This window comes from Penicillium taxi (genome assembly GCF_028828555.1).
Source record: "Penicillium taxi strain IBT 34144 chromosome Unknown utg000004l_segment0_segment0, whole genome shotgun sequence".
In the NCBI taxonomy this organism is placed as follows: Eukaryota; Fungi; Ascomycota; class Eurotiomycetes; order Eurotiales; family Aspergillaceae; genus Penicillium; species Penicillium taxi.
The window spans coordinates 2,576,842-2,603,519 of NW_026643206.1; the positions used below are offsets into that span (position 1 = coordinate 2,576,842).

Consider the following 26,678-nt stretch of genomic DNA (forward strand, 5'->3'; position numbering starts at 1 on the left):
TCAGTTTTGCGAGAGGAAAGCAGTAGCCTCTTCTTCTTTTCCGAGTAGTCCCAAACTGCGGATCTGCTCAGCCTTGGGGGCGTTCTCGCGGGGGTGTGCAGCCTCGGCCTTACGGTAGGCAAACTGCATCTTCATGGTGCGGAGGGCCTATAATGAGAATGAAAATGTCAGAAATCTCCTCCCAATTCAAAAATTCTGAAGGTCATAATTTCATCTGTCAAAACCTACCTCCTTTCGGTGGTGAAGGCACTCATAGTAGTCATCCAGAGCTGGGGTGCACTTCTTCTTGCCGGCTTCACCTTCGCCGGAGTTCACAACGTAGCAACCGAGAACCTCTTGCCAGAAGGGATAGCATCGGCCGGGGCCTAAAGGGTATCATGGGTGAGTCAACGCCATTGGAGTAGGAGGGGACAGCCTGCGCAAGATGTGATCCGGCGGCTAAAAAACTACTGCGGACTCGCCACAAGGCCTAGAAAAATGGGTAGGACGACACATACCGCCGTTCAGACCATAGCCGGAAGCCATTTTCGAGATGAATTGAAAGAAATTGGGGGATTGGAGGGGAGAGAAGCAACAATGAAGGTGGTGAGGTTGGCGGCGGATGCGACGCTTGCCCATTCGTTTCCGACTTGGCCCGTGCGCCTTGCCTTATGCAACTTGGTTGACGTCGCTACTTTACATTCTGAAGAGCGCAGGGGACTACCCAAATCTACCATTTCTTTCCTTTAATTGATCGCCATGGTTTTCCTTGAAGGACTCTCAGAAGCTCATGCGATCCTACTTGCGACTACTCTTTGTGCAGGCGGCGACGTGGCAGTTCTGCCTTCTCTGCGAGCGCAACACCCCCAGTGCTTCCCGCTGGAACGCCTTCTACAAATAATCTTAACATTCTTACCTGAAAGCACACAGCCTTCAGAATACGTTCCTGTGCTCCAAGAGCTGACTTCCGACTCTCAAAATTCTCAACTTCAAGATATCGATACTTCAGCCGTAATAGATCTGTCTGAGCTCGAAGCAAGGAAGCGCGTTAGCAAGCTTCATTTACTACCATTGAAGCGAGAGGAAGAAGACGATGAAGTGATATCGTCTCAACCTCTCACCCAATTTCTCATCCATCGAGCATATCTGATCGATTCCGAAACGGCTCTCCAACCCCTCATCCTTGACCTTATTTTTCCATTTTACGAGCGAGACGCGGTGATTCGAACATGGTTAATATCTAGCCTTTTACCAGCACTGCGACTCAATTACGAATACTACCCGAATCGCGAAGACACATTGTCGCTCGATACATTGGAGTTGATGGATGATCAGACCGCGATCAACGTTCTCTTATCTATTACATCAGAGCAAAACAACAAAATGGATTTGGTCAATAATTTGAGGGGACTTGTTGGTCCCTGGCTTTATGGTAGCAAGCGGTCAAAGAGACGCAGATTGAATGAAGCCGCTGAACATAATACGATCTCATATATACAAGGAACGCAGAAACCACGTCCCGCCGAACTGGCAGGGTGGGAATATGTGAATGAATGGTTGTTGTCACGGAGTCTCGTGAATTGGGATAGTGTTGTCTGTGCATTTACAAACTGGAATGGCCCCGGAGACTTAGATTTAGGAGGCTATGAGCCTACAGATTCACAGATGCCTTCGGACACGGCAAAGGACTTGCTGCACCGTTATGCTCAATCTGGTCTAGCTGTGGTATATGCCCTTGCAAACTCATCTGAAGTCGCATTGGACGGTTCATTCGCAATATTGGAACGAGTTGCACAGCTTCTCAGCTTAGAGGAATGTTCATATCTCAATTCGTCTATTGGGTCTGGGCTTCCATCCGTGGACTATGACACAGGGTTGATTTCATCGGGGACTCGGGCCTCGTTGCTGCAGAATGCTCTGTTGGCATCTGAAAACCCACTGACAACCCCCTCGCCGTCTTCAATCTCTTTTCTCAGCGCCCTTCTTCTCTCCCTTCGGATTTTAACCAGCCTTGGCCATCTTCTCCAATGCCGAGCTGCAGCGAACACTTGCCTTCACAGCAGCGAGGACATGCAAATGGCAGAGTTGAAAAATGTGGTTGCGTCTGCAGTGAAACAAACACGGTCGCAGCAAGACTGGCAAGTAGTTCGCCAGCAGCTGCTTTGGCTTCGAGACTGGCAAGTAGGGCCATCAGATTCTGGCTGGGATGAGCCATCCACTCATCAGGGGCTGTTTTGGCGAGTCTCGCGAGATACGGTTGAAATGGAGATTCTAAAAGCTCTCCTAGGAGCTAGAGGTGCGCACCACGTTTTCTATGAAATTATGTCAAATGCTAACACTCTCCAAGAATATCAACTGGCTGTGGATCTTTACATCAAGTCCAACCCCACCCCATTGACGATAACACAAGTGGAAGCTACTGTAGTTGAGGCCCTCTTCACTGCCTTCGACAATGCTAGTAACGGGAATAAAACTCGCGGAGGAATGAAAAGAGCCTATGAAATGTAAGTCTGGATCATGGAGCTGTATTGGATCATATTTGGCATAGTCCTAACTATCTCATAGCCTGCAAGCATTTAGACCGCATTTTCCAGAATCTGTTTCGCTCAAGCAGATCAATGCTCTTATAGCTGCAACTCACGCCTTATCTTTTTACTCTCTGACCCTGCAGCATGGTGTCCCATTCCAACCAGTTAGCATCCGCATACACCATGATCCCATCTCGCTGGTCGAGACAGTGCTCGAGCAAAATGCCAAAAGCTACACCAAACTGGATGATCTGCTCTCTATTGGAAGAAATCTGGTCTTTGCCGGTCTACTTACGCCACAGACATCAAATGGTACAGAACCCCACCTTTTAAGAGAAACTATCTCAGAAGCAGACACGCTTGCCATAGCGGAACGTCGCATCATCTCTCTCGCAATTTCCTCAGCCCTTAACTCCAATGACTTCGGGACTGCCTACTCTTACATCCTAACACGACTCCCACCACCCTCTCAACCCTCAAATACATCATCCATCCCAGATGATATCTCCTGGCGCGCAGTCTACAATGCCGGCCGCTACCGCTCCACAACACCAAACACATCTAAATCCCTCCAAGCCCAAATAACCCACCTCTCCCAACGCATGGAACTCCTTTCTCTAGCCCTCGTCCTCGTCCCATCACCAGACCCTCTGCCCGAGATCCTAGGCGGCTGGCGCCGCTGCGACGAGGAAATGTCTTCCCTCCGCGCAAGCGAGCAGCAAGAAGAAGACATATGGGACTCGAAGGGAGATACCATCTCCACTTTACCGGGCGGATTCGGCCCATCAGACTCGGAACGTGACGCCTTTGACACAGCGCAGCAGCGAGCTACTAGACGTGCTCGTGCGCGTGCTGCAATGCCGCATTCTCACCCGCATGAGGCACCAATGGGACTCTTTGAGGTTGCGCGCGGTGCGGCGCTAGCGCTGCATAAGAATGCATTCCCGTTGCGTGGTGCAGCCTCTGCTTCTACTTCTGGGCCTAGAGCTGGGCCTGGAGCTGAGACCACGACTGGCGGTGATACTAGTGAGTATGAATCTGCGCTTTCACCGGATGGTCGTGTGCGCAAGAGGGATATGGTTAGTAGTATAGTGACGGGTGGTTTGGCGAGCGGAATCGGTTGGGTTTTGGGTGCTGAGCCAGTCAATAAGTAGTCGGTGATATTTTCCCCAGAATATCTACCAAATTTGAGGCTACTCTTCTCAGTCCATATCTAGGTAGTCATACCTACATCCATACATGATAATTAATGCGGGGAATACTTCTCTACTTGGTTATTAGAAGGCTTCCAAGGTTTCTCCTTAAGCTACGCCACACCTGTACTCACTACTTTGACTGGAATGCTATCAAGTACTTAATATGTTGAAGGAAGAGGAAACTTCAATGCATTTGCACATTCCACATCCAGATCCAGAACAAGGAAATCCCTAAGAAAAGCTTGAAGATATGAGAGGCTCAACAATGAAAATCCAATAAAAGAACAAAAACAAGAAGACCATATGTAGAGATGATAGATATGTCCAGGGCTCGAGATGTGACATGAGATGAGGGAAGGAAGTGAGGAAGGGATAGAGGATATATAGAGAGAGTGGACAAGAGGGTGAAGTGATGGAATTAAGGAGCGAGGAAATGCAATGATAACACCAGGTAGATATCAATCAGGCCGTTAAGGATCGTATTAGGTAAAACGTAGCCGGTAGGAATTCGTGTCGCTGATGAAAGCAATGACAGGGTATGATGGAGAATCACAGTAAAAATATAAAATGATATTAGGCTCGACCGAGTTCCGGCCCGGGAGACCTTCAATATCATGACATGACGCAAATTTGAGCGCCGACAATGAGACACAATGAGACACAATGAGACAGAAGAATGTTAGGGGTGTCGTGATTGTTATGGTGGTAGGTGTGTTTTTGAGTTGTTATTGTTGACAGCCTGGTCAACCCTTAGGGTCCAGCCACTCATGCTCAAAAACCGGAAAGTCCATGACAGTAAGTAAGTGTAGGTGAAAAAGAGGTTGTAGGAAAGGTGTTCGATGTTGGGTTGAATGACTTTTGGTTCACTCCTCCCAGCCCCACACCTGTCGCACGAAGTTGGCCATGTTGACTTTCTTGTTCTTCATATCTTGCATCCAAGGATGTTCCAGCATCCGCCAAGGAGTTGCTCGTCGAGGGGGTTCTTTCTCGAGACTGGAAGAATTCGTTAGTAAAGCAAAAATGGATATTAATTTGGAAAGTACATACCAGCATTCAATGAAGTACTTGAAGTTATCGGACCAACGAATGTTATTCTGAGGTTCGTCCTTCAGTTTTGGAATGGGCTGGCGAACGATGTACGTCAGGAGATCGATTAATCCAGCGCGGGGCTGCATCTCGGTTCCATCAGCAGGGAAAGGGAATCTGTGCTGCGCAACTTCGAGTAAAGTCACACCCAGGGACCAGACGTCAGAGGTGATTGTGTAGGATTGACCGGTAATACGTTCTGGAGCCATGTAGTAGGAGGTACCGATGAAGGTATTTGCATCGCCTTTAGTACCGAACTCGCCACTGACACCGAAATCGCAAAGCTTCACTTGGCCATTGCGGCAAAGAAGGATGTTGGAGGGTTTGATGTCTGTTGAGAATTAGTGAGCTGACGCTTTCTGGTGTTCTATCAGGTGAACATACCGCGATGGATGATCTTCCGACTGTGCAGATAGGTCAGCCCATTGAGCACGCCCTCTGAGACCTTGCCGAGTACTTTCTCCCCAGTACGCCCACCAAGCTTCTTGACTTCCTTGTAGATACTGTCAAGACTTCCACCTTCACAGAATTCCATAGCGATCGAGATTGTGCCAGTGGACTTATCCATAAAAGCACCATAGTAGCGACAGATATGGTTGGAGGCACAGTCTTTGTTGAAGTTAAGTTCGCGGACAATTTGTTTCTTCACGTCAGGGTTCGGATCCGTGGTTATAATCTAATGAAACAGATATTAGCCACGAACTCTTTCTCTCTTCTTCCAGGAGATGAATCCATGTCCGACAATTGACTCACCTTCAACGCAAAGACAGTCTGGCCACCCTTGAGTTGGCATCTGGTGACAGCGCCACCGGCACCTTCACCCAGACTTCCCAGTTCGACAATCATGTTTTGTTCGCTGGCCGCATGCCAGCCTTCATCGTCCAGATCCTCCACATCGAGCGGTCGACCCATCTCCAAACTCAATTTATCCAAGTTGGGAAGCAATCCGTTGACGCCGTTTTCGCCTTCCATCGTTCTATCGCATTCCGAGTATACCGAGCTAATCGCTGATGACGGGTCTGAGTTGCCGCTCGAGGACTGGCGGAGTCCCATGGCTACAGATAGCGTAGAGTATGATGAGTTTGCTGATGCTGGACCACTACTGGGTTGGCCATTCATACCTGATCCGTTTGTGGACACCTGAAGCGGTGGTAAAGAGGGCCGACCATTTGACACATTGTGCTGAGAGACGTTCTGGCTGCTACCCATTGGGGTCGCTAAGCGCAACTGGGGTGGGGCGGGTCGAGAAGACTGATGTGACTGAAATTGGGGTGGTGCGACGGACACAACAGGGACTCCATTGCCATTGACAGGTTTGACATTTGGCGACGGAGGAATCCCCAAAGTAAGTTTTGGAGCTCTTGGAGTGTTACTCCTGCTGCCGGGAACCGGCGGTCGAAGGAGCGGCACAGACATGGCCAGGTTATTCTGCCTATCACCAGGCAAAAACAACTCGTTTGGATCAGCTAGAGTAGCCACAGTGTAGATATTCTGAAAGAGTCGAGAAAGCGAGTGTGTTGAGGAAGAAGAACAAACGAGTGGCAGAGGAGAAGAAGAGAGAGAGAGAGAGAGAGGGGAAGTTGTGACTAGCGGGTGACTCGGGGAGAAAAAAACCGTTTTATTGGGGTCCACCTGTCAACTTCTTTCCGTTCCCTTTTGTTCTTTTAAGGACTCAATATCAAATAATGGAACAGTTAAGTCTGGAATGGCCAAGAATATCATTCAATATTAATAGACGGCAACTCAGCCGCCGAGTGGGACACGAAGAGATCGGGTCTTTAAGGGCGGGGCTGTTTCAGAAGGCGCCTCAACTGAAACACTAGCGATCTCTATCTTTACAAGTCTATTCATCTGTCACAGTATATTACTATGGAAGTATTGTACTTTGAGAGAGTACTCTAGGGCTATCTAGGACTCGAAGTTGTTGGTTTGGTTCCTGATAGCCCAACTCCACCTGATATCAAGAATGATCTATGGACCCTTGCCCTAACTCAGGATTATATCTCTGCCTAATTCAAAAGGAGCCGCGACAACCCTTCTACTCCACCATGCCAGCTCATTATCTCCACTCGAGTCTGGTTGACACCCCACTCACTTGTCACTTTATGGCAAAAGTACATAAACCAAGCGGGTCACTAATTGGGCCAGTAGTAAGTGACCGATCACGGTTATGCGCTTGGAATGGTTCAGCCCTAACAGGTTGTGGCTCAGCCACTCCAGGAATAATAGAGAGCATCATCGGCGCTTGCAATGTTCTAGGTATTCAGTAAATTCATCATTACATCATTGGCGATGATAGTGGGATCAGGCAATACACATTGAGAAAACCGACTACTAAGAGAATTTCGACGGAGTTTGCTAAAATGGACTGTATGGATCTCAATTAGTCTACCAGGTCTAGACTGTGATGTGGCTTTACAGCCTGAGCTATGGCTTTATAGCCTGAGATGTGGCCGTGCCAAGGTTTCATCTTGATGGAAATCAGTCTAGACTGTGTCATAGTGCATAGTAAAGTGGCAAGTGCTTCTTGCCTCTATGGTCTCGGCCAGTGGCATCTTGAGTTGAGTGGCAACGCATGCGTGTGCATTGAAAAGTACTCTTGGCCGAATCCCTTGCAGGAGATCAGGAGACTGCATGGAGTACTTCGTCGTACCGTTCGTCACAGGTCACAGCCCTGCTATTGTACCTTGATCCATACCTAGGTATGTCTCATCGGCACACGACTATTCAAGCAATATGCAATTTAAAGTAGTTAATAGCAGTCGAAATAGTATATCTTGGAAACCACTTGGCAAGCGGGAAAAAGCTATCTTGCAGATATCAATTTATCACGGGGGTAAGCAGTTTCCTCCAGTCCCGCAGACTTGGAATTGTACTTGGAGTATAACTCGCTATGCTACCTACCTATTACCTAAATTGTACCCCTGAGGAGATAAGAAAGAATCCTGGAGGCCTTCAATTGATCAAATGTGTCTTATTCCGGTTTTGGGAGCTGCTCAGGTGCCTTCTTGCTTACTATAATCGACTGAACTTCCATAGTATTCGTTCGAAATTGAACTGTCGCCATATTTCGGTAATAACCCTGAAAGTTCCTGTCGACTTTTGGTATAGTCTCTAACAGGCTGTTGAGTATATATCCGGAGAGCCATCACCAAGACCGTCAGAGATATCCAAATAGAACTCTAATTTATTCCCAGCTTCAAAGGATGATTCTGCAATTCATCAGGTCTTATTGTCAGGGGTCGGGTTTGACTCTGATCTGTACAACTTCATAGTCATGTGCCCTAGAGTTCTCCGGGTGAACTTCGGAGTAAATTTGTACCGTCCACCCCGCGATTCATCTCAGTGCACACTGCAAAATTCAACTTTGGAATGCTTTATTGTGGTCTAGAAACCAGAAAAGGCAAATGATCGCCTTTTTTCCGATGTACCCGTGTTTGAGTCTGTTGTTTCTGTCACCAGCCCCTTTCCAAGAGAACAAGCTTCATTACGCGCGTGCGTACCAGGATTGATAGATAGCACAGTGCAAGCTAGTTCAAACTACAATTGCGACTATTCAAGCCCCGACTTATTATTATCTCAAGGCCAAGGTTTCTTTCTTTATGAACAATGTCTCGGATAGCTAAATCGGATATTATAGATAGCTATGGAGTATTTAGTTTGTCTGAATATCACACATGACCCAATAACCTCGAAGCTAGATAATCTTTAACCTTGGAACTAAGATTTAATTAGAAGTCAAGGTCCACTCATATCTAAAGATAAAAAGGGGGAGGCAATAAAGTCCAGTGAGATCTAAGAGCTGTCAATAGTGTTGGAATGTGGAGAGAATGGGGCGCCACGAGTCTTCTTTATTTGAAGCTCCTATACTCTGTAAAGTACCAAATTTTGAACCAGAAGGAGAGAGACGCGCATAACTCTATCATTGGCTCTTTCAACAAAACAAATGGATCAAAGGCTCTAGTCCGGGCAAGGGCACGGGCCTAATTGTTATAATCCTCAACTTCGGGGCACTCAGGGTCTCTTACTGTCAATGTATGCTAACATTGGAACCTTTGGAAATTGTATTGATATCGCTCATAATAACACCAATATTACACCGTTCTGTGCACACTATTATATCCAATAAGACAACAGCGGCATGACAGCGCCCAGACAGCGGACCCAAGGATCCAAGGATCCAAGCTTAAAGCCAAGCCTACCTCTTCTTCATCTCACCGTACAGTGGCTAATACCATAGGGTATTTACTAGCGCCATCCATGGTAGTATTCCAGATCAAAGAACTTACTCCGTACACTTAATAGAGAAGCTTAGAAGCTTAGACACCTGGTGATATGAGAACATACCCACTTGGATAAGACATAAGGGGAGAGAGTATGGAGCACTTATGCTTGGCGTGTAGTACTCAACAACCAATGAAAAATATGTTCTTTCGGGAATTCCTCTCCGTTACAAAGAAATGAGCTTGGATCTCAGTTTGAAATTGAGTTAGTTAATGAATTCAATTGAAGTTTCGACATTGTTAGAGGTTGAGTTGAGTAAGAGAATCAAGCGGGATGTTCAGGGGTAAAGTGGACCTAATAGTGGACACTATAAGGAACGGGCGTTGCTACGGTTGGTTTACGGGGAAGTGAACTGAAACCACTAGAGCATGGATGATCAATACATGAGGATCATACAACTAAATACGGAAATGGAAGAGAAAGAAAAAGAAAAGAGGGAAATCAAGTTTATACTCGATCTAAGGAGTACTCGATTGACATTTGATATTCAACCACAACACAGTAAGTAAGGTCTATTTTGGTCTCAAAATAAGATCTACATGAGGAAACTCTATGGTGCAATCTTGTTAGCGGCTAATAAAATACAAACTTGTTTATTACCGACATGGCTTATGGCTTATCACAATACTGTATGCAGGGACCCATTTTCAATGGCTGTGCACACAAAGTCCTGTTGACTCGGTCTTATTACTATCTCCACTGCAAATAGACAAGTATCATATACCAATTTCGAACCCAATCATTGCCCCACTCGGGGCCACTTCCATTACCCATTTCGTAAGTAAAGTTAGACATGACGAGTTCCCCTTTTTCTCTCTCTTTTCGTAGGGGGAAAACAGTGTGTTGATCTCTCTTAGCCTAATCTCCCTGGTTCCATACAAAGGGCACCTTGTTTCCACCCTCATTCTTTCTTTCTTTCTTCTTCAAGTATCACTTCGCTGCCTTGCAACTGTCACTCTCTAGACTTCGGTCATCCACTCTTTCAACCCACTATCAAGCATTCGCTCTTAAGCCAACTCGCTTTTTAAAACCCAACCAATCTTACTTCTACGTAAATTTCCAACCAAATCAATCAACATGCGTTTCACTGCTGCTACCGTTGCCCTCTTCGCTGGCCTGGTCGCCGCCCTCCCCAGTGGAGAAGAGGTTACCGTCTACCAGACTGATCTCGTCACCAAGATCTCTTGCGCTGCCAGCATCACCAACTGCCCTGGCCGTGAGAGCTCCACTGCTGTCCCCGAGTCTGCCTCCGCTGCCGTGACCACTAGTGCCGCTGCTGAGACCACCCCCGTTGTCTCTTCCTCCGCCGCCGCTACTGGTGTTGCCAGTGGCTCCGTTGTTGTCCCTGAGTCCTCCGTCATTCCCTCCAGCCCCGTTGCCTGGTCTGCCCCCAGCAGCGTCCCCACTGGTGCTGGCGCCGTCGGCTCTTCCCCCAGCGGTTCCGTCTACACCTCGGTCATTGCTGTCTCCACCTGCATTCCCACCGTGACCTACTCCACCCTCACCTACACTGCTGCCGTCACCCCCACCGGTGTCTCCCCCGTCGGTTCTGGCTCCAGCCCCTCCGGTGCTGTCTCCAGCCCCGTTACCAGGTAAATACTTCTTATTTTAATATGAAATAATTCAACTGAACTATATACTGACATATCAACAGCGTCGGTGCTACTGCCTCCGCCTCTGCCACCCCCGTCTTCAACGGTGCTGGTGCCATGACCGGCTCCCTCACCTTCGCCGGTGCCGCCGCCGCCGCCGCTTTCTTCCTCGCATAAATGATTTCATCCTAGATGGAATTAAAATGCTAGATCTAGCTGGTTCAACCTTCTAGATTATAGTATAGAACGGAATGAGTAGAAAGGGGACGTTATTCTTGTGATTTACATGCGGTCTCGGTGACTTACCTGGCCATTTATCTTTGTTACTTGCTTTTGATTGGATACACTTATCCCACGGTTCTTTTTATATTCATATTGATACATATCTTATTGGGCTTCCTGGATAGCTGAGGAGTTGTGTGAAGCTCTGGCTTGAGCATGACCTTAATGTAAAACCACTTCACCATTTCAATGCTTCTGGCGAATCCTGTAATTTAACATATACCACTTTGCATTCTTTCCTTTTTTTTTTAAACCTAGATAGTTTCATTAAAAGACAATGATTGTTAGTAGCTACTAAAGGAATAGACTCAATCTGATATTCCAGGGGCTGTCGACAGAGGATAATGCCGGTTTTGAGTGCCGAGGGTATGTACCAATTTACATATATATTATCTTTATCAGTTGGAATATTCTACCCGAGGTTCTCCCTAGTTACTAGGACTGCAATATTCTCCACCTAGGTATAGAGACCAATGAAGAAGTTCAAAATTTGAGGTTACATATTGCTGACTGAAAGCTATCAGTTATACCTACCTAGCTGTCTTCACCGGCGACTAAGTAAATTTTGAAACCAAAATTGTGATTTTTATCACTCTTGACTTCTGTCTACCTTTTTTCATTACTTGACAGCCCCTGTTGGCTGCGGGTAGAGAAGAAAATATAAAATATCATGATGTCATGGGTGAGTCCCGACGCCTTTGTTGTTATGTTCTAGTAGTTCATGTATATGAAGCAATCCTGCACCTAGGTAGGTAATTGCTTTCTCGCTTCCATGTACGCTGTGACATGCATGCATATCCACAGCCCCTAGAATTCTGTTCCCTAGGATGCGTACCTGACTAGTATGCAGTAGCATTGGATAAGAATTATACTAAAATTGTACTTAGAATTTCTAGTTCAATGCCAATTGTACATCAGCCTCCACCATCGATCCTTCGACTCCAAAGTCAGATTGATCGAATATCTCGGTAAGCCACAAATGCTACAAATCTCAGATAACATAATATCGAGATATGAAGACTTAAGATCATTAGAGACTCAACAATTCAATCCAAATGGAAATATCTACAGAATAGAGCAAGATAGAAGAAGACGCTGTATATTTGGAACTTCTGATTGGTTAGCCAAAAATAGCTCTGGAGGTGATCCACAAGTATACACAACAGAACGATTCCTTTTACTCCATACCTTATTATAGGGCGCAAATCAAATTAAAGAATGATTCAACACCTTGAATCTTTACTTGAAATCTGAAACTTCCATTCACACGAACTACTCCTAATTACATCCTTGGGGCGTGTTTCGGCTATCGGGCAAGTAGGGTTTGAGCACCTGGGCAGATGTATACATAGTAGATATGATATATGCAAGAATGCCTTGGAGGTCCACACAACTTACGGTGAGAGATTTTAATGACAGCTTCTGGAAACTGCAAGCGAAATGCTAAGCATTTTGTGGAAATCTTAACCCCATCGCCCTGTTTTGATTTGTTGCTCCGCCCCATTTTGAAGGGATTTCGGGAGGCTCAATATAAGTTGTATCCGCAGTCTTTCACTAAACCAATTGAATTAGGAGAAGGAGTTGGATAGCTCCATTTCGGTCCAATCCGGAGCGTGACAGGAAGCCTTGCGAATGGCCCGCATCACACTAAGTTGATATTTGTTGATTTATAGGCTCCTGCTCCCTTTTTTTTTTTCTCCCTTTTTATAATGAAATAAACTACCACTCATCACACTCAAATCCATGTTCTGCTGACAATCTTGGAACCCTGGAACCTTGGAACTATCGCCGGTTGATCCATTTGTCTCGAGTTTCCAACCGAGTCAGTTCCACAGTCAGCATGGACATTTCCTCCTTAGATGGCCCTCTCTTTGTCAACAGTAGGGTCATCTGTCCACAGGATTCAACAGTACCGATTATATTTGAAGAGCCTCCAACTCCAGACACCGAAAATGCACACTACGATAATTTCGTCCGCTCAAAACCTCTCCCACATATACCAGCAGAATCAACACTATCCCAGTCAAGTTACACGTCGAACAATTACAATCGAACGTCTTATACAAACTCTAACTGGAGCACAAATAACGGCGACGTGAGACGGATGTCAGCCAACAGAGGTCGAGGCCATCCCAGTGACATGACTCTACGCGAAGATGTCTTATATTCTGAGCGTTCTCGATCCTCGCCTAATTTCTCATATCGAAATGTTGACCATCGACGAGCACAGAGTGCCCCTCTCATCTGGAATGAAGAGAAAAGGATCTGGACATTCGCCGACTATATATCTATAAACACATCAACTCCACCAGGTCCAACTTTACCTCCACCAGGTCCAACTTTACCTCCACCAGGTCCAACTTTACTTCCGCCAGGACCAACTTCACCTCCACCAGAACCATCTTCACCCCCACCACCATACACATATTATCAGACTCAAACTCCAATTAGTCAACCGCCAGCACGGTTGCAGACCTTAACGCCGGATCGATTTTATCATAACAATGCACACGCCGAAACAGAGCATAACGAGAGCAATGAGGGAGTCAAGTTGTCAAAATGGAATGCTGTTGCCCGACGCGTGCACAATCGGATGTCGATCGGATGAAATACCCAAATGAAAACACAAAGTCATGTATGTGCCTCGAAGTTGAGGCATCGATTTGATACCCCCTGTGACTTGAGATTATATTTTAGTATACAATAAAATATATTTTGATATCACCTCGTCTGTTCAGTCATATATCTGATCCATATTGAACAAGTCCACGAATGCCAGTGGGCTGACTACTCTCGCCTTTTGCACAGCCATAGCAAACTGCATATCGGCTCCACTGCTCCACCAATGTACGTGATAGCCCCAACTTCCAAGGTTATGTTACCAGGAGTCGGAGAAAGAAGTGAAAAAACAAGCCTAAGGCATTTGATTGAACTAGTCTCTCCCCCTCTGCAACGTCAGGAAATGATTAGCGACCTAGTACATGTTTCCGGTCATTATACGCGCTAACACAGGCCAGCAGCTCTCCAGCCTCTTGGATATTGAGCCCACCAGTAGGAAGAAAAAGAAAAACAAGGATAATATAATGAGATTATTAAAGTAGTAAAGTACATAAGTGTCATCTTTTCCTTTTCTTTTCTACCCCTTCGAACCAGTCCACTCCGTGCATTCGTATACCCTAGGTATATCCACGATCTAGACTGAAGTTGAAACCGTTGAAACCGTGAAACTTGAGAAGACCATGATTATTCTCTGAATTGGAACATCTATCAAACAGACAGACTCAAAAACAGACAGACCAAGACGCAACCGTGGTCGAAAGTCGAAATTGAATTCCTCCTTCTCCGCGGTTCGGCGCTTCTACCGCCTTCGCCGTCCTTCGATCCCCCAAAAAAAAAAAAAAACCAGCCAAACGCACGAATGGTTCAACTCGCCCACATTTTCAAAAAGGATAAGGACAAGGAGAAAGACAAAGTCGATAAGACTAAACCAACTTTGAACGAATCTTCCTCCCCTCGAACTTCCTTCTCCACTTCTCGCAAGCCTTCTACACTCTCTCCCTCCAAATCTCCCTCAAAGTCTCCCTCGAAGTCTTCTTCCAAGTCCCCCACCAAGAACCGTTTTTCTCACAGTCGCACCTCGTCCCATTCTAATCCCATCTCTCCTAATTTTAAATTTGGTGCTCGGTCTACAAAAGACCAGGACCTCCATCCCCTCAATCTCCCTCCTGACGAGCTTCGTCGTCGATTATCAGCCATGGCGGCTTCTCGCGATGAGAATTCTATGGACATTGATCTCCAAGAGCCCGTGAAGAATACCGAGGAGCGTAGCCCGACTCCCCCTCCTCACCGCTCCAACTCTACATCGGACGAGGCGGACTCTTTCAAGTTGGCTGGTAATAAGTTTTTCAAAGATGGCAACTATGCTCGTGCCATTGAAGAGTACAACAAAGGTAGGTCACTAGTCTCGAATCTCGATATCATTACTTCTCTAGAAACTCATTCTTTTTTCCCCTCCCGGTTACAGCGATCGAGATCAACCCCAACTCGTCGGCTTACTTGTCCAACCGCGCCGCGGCCCACATGTCTGCTAAACAATACCTGAACGCCCTCGAGGACATCGAGCGTGCTCACGAACTTGACCCTACCAATGCGAAGATCAGTCACCGATGGGCTAAGATCTTGACAAGCCTGGGTCGCCCGACAGAGGCTCTGAACGTGTTGTCGCGTGTTCAACCTCCCGCTACTGCCACCGACCGCGCCCCCGCTGAAAAGATGCAAAAGTACATCACACAGGCTGAGGAGACACTTGCCGAGAATCGCGGTGGCTCGATGGCCATTTTCTGCATTGATCAAGCTCGCCAAGGGCTCGGACAGGGTGTTAAGGAGCCCCGCAAGTGGACATTGATAAGCGCTGAGGCTCAGCTCAAGATGAATAACAGTAACTCGCTGGGCAAGGCCCAGGATATCGCAATCAACCTCCTGCGTGAGAACAGCCAAGACCCGGATGCCTTGATGATTCGCGCGCGGGCTTTCTACGCTTCCGGTGAGACTGACCAGGCCGCCAAGCTGCTGAAGATGTGCCTTGGGCTGGACCCGGACATGAAGCAGGCCGTTAAGTTGCTGCGCATTGTTCAGAAACTCAGCCGGACCAAGGAGGAAGGAAACGCCGCCTTCAAGGCCGGAGACTATCGCCGTGCCATCGAGCTTTACGCCCAGGCTCTCGAAGTTGACCCGACCAACAAGGACATGAACGCTAAGATACTGCAGAACCGGGCTCAAGCCTACACCAACCTGAAGGAGTACGACGCTGCCGTAAAGGACTGCACTGAAGCTTTGCGCCTGGATCCCGCATATATCAAGGCCATGAAAGTTCGTGCCAAGGCTTACGCTGGTGCCGAGAACTGGGAGGAGGCTATTCGTGACTACAAGAGTGTCGCTGAGAACAACCCCAGCGAGCGTGGCATCGCCGACGACATCCGCCGTGCTGAGTTTGAGCTCAAGAAGTCTCAACGCAAGGACTACTATAAGATCCTTGGGGTTAGCAAGGATGCCAACGAAACAGAGATTAAAAAGGCGTACCGCAAAATGGCCATCCAATACCACCCTGACAAGAACCCTGATCAGGAAGACGCCGAGGAGAAATTCAAGGAGATTGGCGAGGCATACGAAACCCTAAGTGACTCTCAGTAGGTTGACTGCTTCAACGATGTCACTTAATTTTTTTTACTAACAACCTATATAGGAAGCGCGCTGCCTACGATAACGGAGACGACCTTATTGATCCCAACGACATGTTCGGTGGCGGTGGTATGGGAGGAATGGGCGGCATGGGAGGCATGAACATGAACGGCTCCCACATCAACATTGACCCCAACATCCTCTTTAACATGATGAACGGCGGCGGCGGCGGTGGCTTTGGCGGCGGCCACTCTTTTGGAGGTGGCCAGTCCCGCGGCGGCCAAGGCTTCCCCGGTGGCTTCCCCTTCTAAACGATTTGAACGACTAAAAACCTCATTTCCCAACTCGACTGGGAACAAGTTCTTGTTACTAGCCGTGCATTTATTTTTTTATGACTGCTTGGTTCATGTTTTCGTCTGAAGACATATTTATAGGGGATCAACCTGGCGGATCTCACTCAGACACACTTTCCGATGAACTTCGGTGTTTGGCGTCTTCAACGATAATTCATGTTGCCCCTGGATAAGTCGAGATGATTTATCTATTTATCTTTTATTTTTCACCTTCCTATTGGGGGGGGTCCGTTTGTCAAAGAGCATGTCTTTGGTTATATGAAAGAATATTGATTCCCATTTGATAGACAACTTTGTCTCATTTCCTGACTTGTCTATTTTGACTTGTCTTCTTTCTATTCAATGTCGATCCCCCTCCCCCCATTTCTATATCTTAACCTTTGTTACCTTTTTCATCTTTCGATTCGGTACATGAGTTCTGGATGGGAATCAATCAGCGCAGTGCATCCTGGACTGTTTATGATCCCACCGTGTTTTGCCATGCATCATATATCATTGGCGTTTTATCTTTCTCGGCCTGGAACTTTTTGGATAACTGTTTGCGGAGGCTTAACTGAAGTCTGTAGGTGTAGCCTATGTCGTATGATAGAGACAGAATCGAAATGTGATGAACTTCATGTGTTCCCAAGTACTATTTTCATTGACTGGACTCACTACACTGCAAACTGGAATTGAATATCTAATACTTCAAATACAACCCTTTAATAGATGCTAATCCTTAAGACTCTTAGGCCAGCAGCTCTTCAGCTTCAGCTTCAGCCTTGGACTTGCTGTTGGGATCCAAATACGGCTGCTCGCCAATGCCAACAGCCCGATGACCAAATCGTTCACCAAGACCCTCATAATCAAAAGTGGCAGTATGGAAAGCAGACCGGTTATCCCAGATAGCTGCAAAAAAAAAAACCAAGATTAGCCAGAGCCAGGTAAAGCTATAATTTGCATAGCGGGATAAGTAGAAACCTACCGATATCATTCTCGTTTCTCCACTTGAACCGAACCTGAAGATCATGACTTTCAACAACGGTATTAAGAAACTTCTTCAACAGCTCGCTCGACTCGTCAGGCGTAAGCTCGTTGATACGCGTCGGAAACGGCCCAACAGCGAAGATACTCTTCCACCCTGTAACAGGGTTTGTCCGCACAACCGGATGAACAGTCTTCAACTCGGTCCCGAAATTCAGCGGGTTACCACGAGCCTCTGCGTAGAGCTTGTTGGCGACTGGATCGCGCTCAGCAGCCTTGACGAAACCGTCGCCCGAATAAACAGCCGTCAGCCCTTCAAAGAAGGTCTGATACGTCTTCGAGAACCGGTCGTACAGTTCATACCCCGATGCCCAGAGCGTGTCGCCGCCTGTCTTAGGCAGCTGGGTTAGGCGGAGAGAGGTGTAATCTGCAGGCACGGGCTCGAATTGGATGTCTGAGTGCCATTGGGCGGCATCGTAACGGCGCTTGTTGGCTTGTTGTTCGTGGCCGAAGACCTTTTTGCGCGAGAGGGAGCTTATAGTGCTTACTTGGGCGTCTTGGACGCCGAATTCGTGGGTATTGTTTAGGAGCGGGTGGATGTGCAGGGTTGAATCTGCAGGTTTTCCGCTTAGTTTTCCCAGGCTGTCTACTAGGTGCTTTTGGAGGTCGTCTGTTAGATTATTTTGGGCTCGGAAGAAGACCACGCCGCGGCGGGAGACTAAATGGTAGCTAGTTAGGAGTTGGCTCTTTTTGAAGTTGAGGGGAGAGCGGCTTTTACTTGTTATGGCGAGTTCTCGTAGGAGCTCATCGGCATTTGGAGCGCTCAGGAGATCGTCGACTATGTTTACGGTGGGAAATTCCCGGCCGATCACTGGTGTTGTCTCTTCGTAGTCGAACTTGTCTAATGCGCCGCTTGGTTTCAAGGGTGCTGGGTATTGGACTTTGGCTTCGGAACCCTTGATAGATGATCGCAAGGGAAGCGTCTCTGTGAGTGAAGGGGCCATGGTGAATAAGATCTGAATGCCCAAGGTCTACATGTTGGAGTGAAGTGACATTACCGGCTTTTATACCCAGTATCTCTGTCGTTATACTTTGCTTTGTCGCAATGGAGTATAAGATGGCGCAATGGATTGTGTAGCTTACACCTTCGCTTGGCCCATACATCTATAGATGTGGAACCGGAGATAAGTAGGTTAGTGCGGGGTATCTGCAGGTTAACGAGAGTCTGAATGTATTAGTAGGATAGCATTCTAAGGGCCGAGATGAGGATCACTTGATGTACACATATTCATCCATCAATCCGGAGAAGGGGCGATTGAACCCAGATAGAATATCTATTATACTGAATATTGCTTAACTAGAATCGGAGTTGATAGTACGTTTGCCACTCGTACCTTTTTGCGGTATTGCTCATAAAGTATAGCCGAGCACGCCTTTACGATCTTTCCATAGATCGCGGGTCCGCGACAAACATCTCAAAAAGAGATTCATGTAGAACATGGATTAAGCGAGCGGGATTCAAGATTGGCATAGGGTATATGTGAATTGTGATCTTCGCTTTGGCGACATCCGTTTTGTGACTTCGTTGCCTAGGATCTCTCCGCGTATGTCACCGAGGCTGGCCATGGCTGATCAAGAGAGCTTCCAATATGAACTAGAGAGTTTATGGGCATAACCGTTCGTTCTTATATCTGTTGCTGCCTGGATTGAAAGCATTCTAGGTACCAATATACTCTGAACAAGAAAGAGTATGATCTTATCATATGTGCTCAATACTTCCCCATAGACTATTCCATATGGCCTTGACTATACTAAGAAGAGTAACTTAAAAGAGGAATAAGATAAATAGAAGCAGGGGGAATCAAAACGTTAGGGGAAGGGAAAGGGGAAGGGAAAGGGAAGGGCATAACATGAAGCGAATGAAGATTGCAGCAAACTCCGCCGCTAATGTGAAAAGAAGGTTTGGGTCAGTAGAAAACTCATCAAGATCAGACAAGGAGGTAGTGCTCGGATATCCATTCTCACATATATCCAAGCTCACCTAGGATCCTCTTGCACTCAGGAACAGCCATGGCGGAGACACCCATAGAGCGAACGAGAGCACCGGCGCGAATACGCTGAAGACCGATAGCTACCTTCCAGGCTTCAGTATCTGGCAGTACGAAAACATACTGCTTACCTTCTTGGTCCCGTACACTGGCACGGAGGATGTGGAGGCCTGCAGAACTTTTGCTTGGGGATGCTAGACGGCAGCTGTTCTTGCAGACCTTGAGCAGATTGACGATGAGTGCCTCGGATTCTTCGTTAGTGGGCACTTGCGTACCTCGGCGGAAAGAGAAGGGGTTGCTGGAGCCTGGCTTGGAGCTGTTAGGGCCCATTTGGGGACACCACACCTCAGCCAGCTTGAGCGTCCATGCCTTGACGTCCCACTCACGCTGTCCAACTCCGCGGACTTCGTCGTCGATGAACAAGCCTTCTGTTGTGATGCGCAGCACGAGGCCGTCTGTCACCATGCCTTGGCCGGAGACGAGTTGGGCGACCGGCGTTTTGTTGAAGGCATTGTTGAAGGCGTACACACCCTGAATTACGATTTTGTCAGGATCCTTCGTAGAGTATGTACCCCGATTTGATGGGGGAGGTGTTGTACGAGCTGTTGACTGAGATGGGGCATATGATGATTCGGAGTAAGCCGATGAGCCTGCATATGGCCTCCGAGGTCGATCGTAAGGCCGAAAGACATATGTCTGGTCGTCATCTTCAACGGTTGTTCTCGCGGTTGGGAAAGGCGGCGGTTTCGTGGGCGAAGGTGTTCGAGGACTCGATGCACTCGGTGTCTTCGCGCTTGCAGCTTTGGCCTTTGCGTTCTCCCTTTCCTCTTCCGCCTTCTTCTCTGCGTACCGCTTTGTTGCTGCCTCTTTGAGAGCAGCGAACTTAGCCATGGCCTCCTTCTGGGCCGCAGCCTTTGCTGCAGCTTCCTTCTCTGCCGCGTCTTTGGCAGCCCTCTCCTCTGCCTCTGCTGCCAGCCTTGCGGCTTCTGCCTTTGCCTCAGCGACAGCCTTTGCCGCCTTGGCACGGGCTTCGGCAACTTCCTTCGCTTGTTTAACGCGAGCTTCGAAAGCTTCCTTCTCCAAACGCTCGTGGGCCTCTTTTTTCGGCCGCAGCCTTGGCTGCAGCCATTTCACGTTCGAGCTGCTCACGGCGTTCTTTTAGCTCCTTCTCCATTTTTTCTCTTTCGCGTGCTCTCTCCTTCTCCTTTGCCTCTGCCTCTCGCTTGCGCTTGAATTCATCCATCTTTTTACGAAGCTCCTCTTTGCGCTTTGCTTCTTCCCGCTCACGCTCACGCTCACGCTCGCGCTCGCGCTCCCTCTCCCTCTCGGCATCATTTGGACCTTTTTCGGAGGCATCCTGATGTTGGTCTTCTTTTGATTGCTGATTGAAATTCCCACTGTCCTGTTGGTGTTGTTGCTGGTGACTATGGAAGTTTGATTCATCATGGCGATGGCCTGATGATTGGGGTTTGGGGTTGGATCCTTTACCCTCATCAAACCCACTTCCACGGCCCACTTTCCACTGGAATGCGCCGAATATGCACCCAGCAACACCAAATCCAATACTCGAGATCAGAACTATGTTACTGCCACCACCAAGGATGGGGCTAGGGTAGAAAGTCGCAATGTACCACGATCTGAATATCGGAGAGATAATGGACCATAACGCAACCACTAACAGCGTACTGGCGACGCCAGCGATGAAACTGTTTTGGTTGCATTGCAGAGAGGGGAGATAGACGAAGCCAGCACCGGCGGAGTGGGGTGGGACAATAAAGATATCGTAGTTGCCTTGCGGCAGATCGGATGATTTTCGGTATTCACCGTCGGTGGTCTGGGGCTTTTCACCATGCGGCGGAGGAGGTGGTGGCGGTCCGTCCATTACAAACAGGGACGTAGAGATCGATGATGGCGCGGGTTGATAAAATAAATTCTAGGTGAGTGATCGTCGTGACGATTAGCGTGGTAGCTTCGAGTCCAAGCTCTGATCCTTCCGCCGAAGGAACTAGTCAGTATTCCGAGTTCTCGAACAACCGGCCTGGTTAATTCCAGTTGAACAGGCTGTCAACGCAAAGGCGAGTTGGTGACCAGGCCACGATCATAGAGACTACAAGGCCTGCACAGAGGACCTGAGCCGCAGCGCGTTGGAGGGATTGTCAAATAGGGGTCTGTGACAGGGGGCACAGAACCCTAGTATGAGATAGATTCGATTGACCAGTCTTCCCAACAAGCAAGCACCTTGAAAAAAAACGGGTCGAGGTACGAACGTAGAAGGACAAGAACCATCGGGGCGTTGCTTACGAGGGGAAAAACCGTTGTTTGGGAGAAAATCGATCCGCTAAAGATCGGCACATGCAAAGCAGACTCAGCCATCACACACACCAATAGCCGCTTTCAATCTGAGTGGTCAGACCACATTTATCAGAATAATATTGTATACTTATTATGAGAAGAATGTGATATCTAGAATCTACAGACCATGAGATAGATTTTAAGTCTCCTATCGCCGCACAGGGTCAAGGCATGCCGCTTAGTTTGAACCTTACTGGAGAATTCCGTTACGAACTATATCATCTCAAGTCCAATTCCCAATTCACTTTATATACGATGTTTAGGGCACTATAATAAGGAATAAAGTGGTGAAAATAATGATTCATCTGCTCTGATCAATCAAAAGTACCAGGCTGTTGCTTCGTATTCTCTGATCCAAGGTGGAGGTGTTTGTTTTGATATCTCCTATGTAGGTTAGCCTTGAGCCCCGCGATCCGTCTTATGTCAGCAGATCGGATTTAGAGCCTCAGGCACCACAAATCAAGAGACATCGCCTAACTATGCCGAGGACTGAGTTACCAGTGATGTGAAAGGATGAGCTTTCTTCGAACTCAGAAGACATTGCTTCTCGTTCCCTGTATAATAAGCTATTTGGAACTTTTTCGTAATGAACTCGAAGGGGGTTCGGTTATAATCACGGCAACTGACTCCTATAGACCCCAAATATCCAATGTCCGAAGCCCCTCTTGCGCCAGGACAGTACTGTGGACAGGCTCATACTAAAGTCGAAAAACTGGAGCCTGTATCCGCATTGGTATGCGGTCAAACGGTTGGGGAATAGCTAGTGCTAACAAGCAGTTAGAGCATAGTTAGTGTGGGTCCGGTGTTGTACCTCGAGAAACCGTGAATCGTAAATAAGAAACGATAGAAAATCCCAAAACGTGTCCGAGTACGATAGTTGTTGGCCGATGAAAAATGAATAAAACCAAAGTGTTTGGCTTCATAAGTGGCGATTATACTCATATGTGAACGAGTACTGGTATGTTCCCATGATCGGAGCATGGGATGCGGATCCTGATCACTGATCACTTTGCTCTCTCAACGAAATATCGATCATAGTTCGGATATTCGAGTCACGCACTAGTAGCGGGAAAGTAAGGGAAAAACGAATGACGGTGTAGGATGTTAAGCGTAGCCTGGTGAGGCTAAGAGAGGAAAAAGTATATCAAGGGTCGCCGCCCGCCATTAGAACAGAAAGCCCGCGACGAGACCCGCTTCCGGTGATTGGATCGTACTCTTTCCCCCTCAACATTCACTCTCATCGCTCTATACTCTTAACCTCCACTTTGGTTGAAGGTTTTGCTGTCTAGTTCTCTCTACCGGTAGTCAGGCACTATCCCTATTTTCTCCACCCTGCCAACTGTCTTTTTTGGCCTATTCCACAGGCAATTTGCCTCTCCTTTTCCATGCCGTGCTGATAGTCGTCTCCCCGGACCAACTCCTTGCCCTACACGGGCATTACATGCATCATGTCTACCTTCCAATCCTCCTCCCAAGCCTATCATGGTCAATCTACTACGTCTCGTACGATCCCCGCCTTTAACCCGGTCGCCGTCGCCACAGCCCCCGCGGGGACTTTGCTTCCAGGCACAAAGGTCCAGGTGGGCAGTCACCGTGTTGTAGTCGAAAAGTACCTGTCAGAAGGTGGCTTCGCTCATGTCTACGTCGTGCGACTACCACAACCGATCAATGGCTCAGAGACTGCAGTTTTGAAGCGGGTCGCCGTGCCCGATAAGTCGGCACTAGCTAATATGCGCACCGAGGTAGAGACAATGAAGAAGCTCCAGGGCCACCGACATATTGTTAAATACATCGATTCGCATGCCTCACAGCTGCGTGGAGGTGGATATGAGGTCTTCTTGATCATGGAGTTCTGCGCAGGTGGCGGACTGATTGACTTCATGAATACCCGACTTCAGAACCGTTTGACAGAGCCCGAGATCATCAAGATCTTTTCCGATGTCGCAGAGGGTGTAGCCTGTATGCACTATCTCAAACCGCCACTTCTCCATCGTGATCTCAAGGTCGAGAACATCCTGATATCAAACTCGGCTGGCTCTACTACTTACAAACTCTGCGACTTTGGGTCATCGGCCCCGCCTCGTCCAGCAGCCACTTCTGCAGCAGAGGGTCGACTGATTGAAGATGATGTGCAGCGACACACGACTCTGCAATACCGCAGCCCAGAGATGATCGATGTGTATCGAAAGCAGCCTATTGATGAGAAGAGTGATATTTGGGCACTTGGTGTGCTCTTATATAAATTATGTTACTATACAACTCCCTTTGAGGAGGTTGGCCAGATGGCAATTCTCAACGCCAGCTTCAAATATCCTGCTTATCCACAATTTTCCAGTCGGCTGAAGATGTTTATCGGTGGGTCCTTCGCCTGTTGTTAATTCCCAAATGTGATCGGGCTGACTCGTTACTCTTACAGGGTCAATGCTGAAGGAAGACCCGCGACAGCGTCCGAATATATATGACGTGGTGCTTCAAATCTGCCGCATGCAAGGAAAAGAAGTTCCAATTCGAGATGTTCGTTTAGGTCCATTGCTAACTAATACAATCAAGATGCTAACTATTGTCTAGATTTATTCGAATAGATCAGTCTCTCAGGATCGGAGAAACCAAGAACTACCTGCGACGCCCGCTGAAGCCCCAAAAGTTGGGGCAGTGTTCTCGGTTCCTTTACAAGAAACTCAAATTACGATCCCAGAGATTGCGCCAATGCGAAGAGGTCGGCCTGGAAAATCTCAGTCCTCGACCCACTCGGCGAAAGCAAGTCCTTCTCCCTTCCGTGGTAGCTCGAAAACTCGGTCCAGCGATCCCTTCGCAGCTCTAGATGGAGGTCGGGGTAAGAAGACCGCTGACGAATTATCAAGTCGTTTCCCAACCCTGGATCAGTTTGATATCTTGCATGAGCAGGGTGACAAATTTGATTTCGAGCCCGGCGCGAAAGACTCAAGCTCAGAAGATGAAGAACTCTCGAAGCGACTCACCAATGCCTTAGCCGATAAAGCTTTTGCCCGACAAACCTCGCCTGAAAGGCGGGATCCATCTCGGAATCGGCGAAGTCAACTCTCGCCCGTGCGGTCTCAATCGTCCAACGAAGTTGCTCCTTCCCTTCCTGCCCGACAACCTGCTCCTCTGTATCAACCTACACCTCAGCGGCCTTCAATGGTCTCGACAGGAACAATGACTTCACCTGCTCCAACACCTCGCTTACAAGAGCCAGCACCTCGCTCGCAGGAGCCCAAGGTGTCCACTCGCCCGATTTACCGATTCCCGGTTGGGGAGCCGGAGCCGGAGCAGAAGACCGTTCCTTCACCTACATCGTTGGGCTTGAAGCCAGAACCAAACCCCCGAGTCTCATCTGACCGGCTATCAAACCATTCTCAATCTGCGCGTCCATCGATGGAGGGATTGCGACGGCCATCTGGACTGGAGATAGAAGATCCCGTTGGGCGACCCAAATCAGTCATTGCCAAGACCCGTCCGATGTCAGTACAGCCTGGGGCTTATACTGAGCCTGAATCTTATCGTTCGTCACTCGATATGGTTCGCGTGCAATATGAGGACGGTGTGCCATTGAGAAACGTCCGAACAGAGATGGACCAAGACTACGAACGGCCCAACATTTCAGACATGGACTATCTTCGTGTCAAGGAAGTGGAGGAGAGCAACCGCAAACGCGAAAAACGGTTCAGTGGCAGCCACAAGCACTCCAAGCGTGGCAGTTTGTCTGCTCTCTCTCTTTCTGGGGGCAAGAACATGTTAGCAGGCCGATTTGGCGAGGCATTCCGTCGATTTGAGAGCAGCAACCCGGACAAATCCTCGACGCCATCCCCTGAGGCATTACCCAGCCCGGATAACTTGGGGTTGCAAACGGATATGCTGTCGGCGTACGAGGATGTTTTAGAAGATGTCGATCGTGACGATATCTCCCCTGAAATGCGTCGCGAGCTAGAACGTCGTCGCCTCTCCCAGGAGGAGAAACGCGTGACCAATGCTGCGGCTGAGTTTCGACGACGAGCCGCCGACGGAGGAGGTGGCAGAGCCGGTACTGATGGGCAGCGGTCTCGTGCGATCCAAAATCGAGTGCAGACATTGTTCAGTGGGTCGAACAAATCCACCGCCCCTAAGACTGCATCTGGCTATGGAAAATACACCGACAACTCCCCTACTTTGCAGGCAAAGCAGGACGAGGTCAAATCCTCCGCAACGGGTACGGCGCTCCCACCCAAAGCTCCTGATTCTGGTTACGGTTTCAAGGAAGGCACGGCAATGGCACCACCACTTGATCGCCGGGAGGGCGCCAGCGCTCCTGGGGGACTTCCACAATCCGCCACCTCTACCACCAGCTACCAATCTGCCCCTCGCCCTGTATCACGCCCTACTGCTCCGCCAAAGCCTAAGAAATTGCAGGTTGGCACACAAAACACCTCGCTTCCCGGTACTCGTCCTGGTACCGGTCAGCAGCAAACCCCTATGAGCCCTGGCGAGGATTACGAGGCCAACTTTAGCCGGCGCTTCCCCAGTCTTTCTGGGTTAGAGATGGAAACTGAGATTGAAATCCCGAAATACCCCAAACTGCGTACTCGTGAAATATAAGAGGAGCTTTACTTCCTCGGCTCTGTTTGCTGCAGCAATTTTAGCATGTTTCGTCTGGGTGTGTTTTGTGAGGATGTATGATTTTCTTGTAATGTGCATATATAGAGACATGGAAATAGTGGAAGTGCTCATGTTACCTAAACACTAGCTATTCAGCTTTCAAAACGTCCTGAAGTTCGAACAAACATTTAACAGTCTTGTTTTTGTCACCACTAGATAAGCTACACGATAAGCATTCCACCGCCTT

General features: G+C 48.1%; 9 protein-coding genes across 9 annotated transcripts; 5 read left to right on the top strand and 4 right to left on the bottom strand.

Moving 5' to 3' along the window:
- On the bottom strand, nucleotides 1-525 carry N7495_005875 (uncharacterized protein; the record flags this gene model as incomplete). The annotated part of the gene is made up of 3 exons (XM_057208526.1): nucleotides 1-147; nucleotides 229-365; nucleotides 498-525. The coding sequence occupies 3 exons, from the start codon at nucleotides 523-525 to the stop codon at nucleotides 1-3; spliced, it is 312 nt and encodes a 103-aa protein (XP_057062300.1).
- Nucleotides 526-738: 213 nt separating this feature from the next.
- Nucleotides 739-3,661, top strand: N7495_005876 (secretory pathway Sec39 family protein; the record flags this gene model as incomplete). The annotated part of the gene is made up of 3 exons (XM_057208527.1): nucleotides 739-2,275; nucleotides 2,327-2,483; nucleotides 2,545-3,661. 3 exons carry the CDS (start codon nucleotides 739-741, stop codon nucleotides 3,659-3,661), a joined length of 2,811 nt encoding a protein of 936 aa, XP_057062301.1.
- A 905-nt stretch (nucleotides 3,662-4,566) lies between these two features.
- On the bottom strand, nucleotides 4,567-6,253 carry N7495_005877 (dual-specificity mitogen-activated protein kinase kinase; the record flags this gene model as incomplete). Its single annotated transcript, XM_057208528.1, has 4 exons — nucleotides 4,567-4,696; nucleotides 4,751-5,120; nucleotides 5,174-5,465; nucleotides 5,543-6,253. Coding segments are annotated over 4 exons (1,503 nt in total), but the record flags the coding sequence as incomplete, so codon positions are not given.
- A 3,897-nt stretch (nucleotides 6,254-10,150) lies between these two features.
- N7495_005878 (GPI anchored serine-rich protein) lies at nucleotides 10,151-10,842 on the top strand (the record flags this gene model as incomplete). Its single annotated transcript, XM_057208529.1, has 2 exons — nucleotides 10,151-10,665; nucleotides 10,728-10,842. The coding sequence occupies 2 exons, from the start codon at nucleotides 10,151-10,153 to the stop codon at nucleotides 10,840-10,842; spliced, it is 630 nt and encodes a 209-aa protein (XP_057062303.1).
- Nucleotides 10,843-12,787: 1,945 nt separating this feature from the next.
- Nucleotides 12,788-13,555, top strand: N7495_005879 (uncharacterized protein; the record flags this gene model as incomplete). The annotated part of the gene is made up of 1 exon (XM_057208530.1): nucleotides 12,788-13,555. The coding sequence occupies one exon, from the start codon at nucleotides 12,788-12,790 to the stop codon at nucleotides 13,553-13,555; it is 768 nt and encodes a 255-aa protein (XP_057062304.1).
- Nucleotides 13,556-14,365: 810 nt separating this feature from the next.
- N7495_005880 (DnaJ and TPR domain protein) lies at nucleotides 14,366-16,436 on the top strand (the record flags this gene model as incomplete). Its single annotated transcript, XM_057208531.1, has 3 exons — nucleotides 14,366-14,897; nucleotides 14,972-16,133; nucleotides 16,190-16,436. 3 exons carry the CDS (start codon nucleotides 14,366-14,368, stop codon nucleotides 16,434-16,436), a joined length of 1,941 nt encoding a protein of 646 aa, XP_057062305.1.
- Nucleotides 16,437-17,205: 769 nt separating this feature from the next.
- Nucleotides 17,206-18,445, bottom strand: N7495_005881 (TauD/TfdA dioxygenase family protein; the record flags this gene model as incomplete). The annotated part of the gene is made up of 2 exons (XM_057208532.1): nucleotides 17,206-17,366; nucleotides 17,443-18,445. The coding sequence occupies 2 exons, from the start codon at nucleotides 18,443-18,445 to the stop codon at nucleotides 17,206-17,208; spliced, it is 1,164 nt and encodes a 387-aa protein (XP_057062306.1).
- Nucleotides 18,446-19,462: 1,017 nt separating this feature from the next.
- On the bottom strand, nucleotides 19,463-21,371 carry N7495_005882 (uncharacterized protein; the record flags this gene model as incomplete). Its single annotated transcript, XM_057208533.1, has 2 exons — nucleotides 19,463-20,586; nucleotides 20,639-21,371. The coding sequence occupies 2 exons, from the start codon at nucleotides 21,369-21,371 to the stop codon at nucleotides 19,463-19,465; spliced, it is 1,857 nt and encodes a 618-aa protein (XP_057062307.1).
- Nucleotides 21,372-23,289: 1,918 nt separating this feature from the next.
- Nucleotides 23,290-26,431, top strand: N7495_005883 (putative serine/threonine protein kinase; the record flags this gene model as incomplete). Its single annotated transcript, XM_057208534.1, has 3 exons — nucleotides 23,290-24,196; nucleotides 24,258-24,355; nucleotides 24,410-26,431. The coding sequence occupies 3 exons, from the start codon at nucleotides 23,290-23,292 to the stop codon at nucleotides 26,429-26,431; spliced, it is 3,027 nt and encodes a 1,008-aa protein (XP_057062308.1).
- Nucleotides 26,432-26,678: the final 247 nt, after the last annotated feature.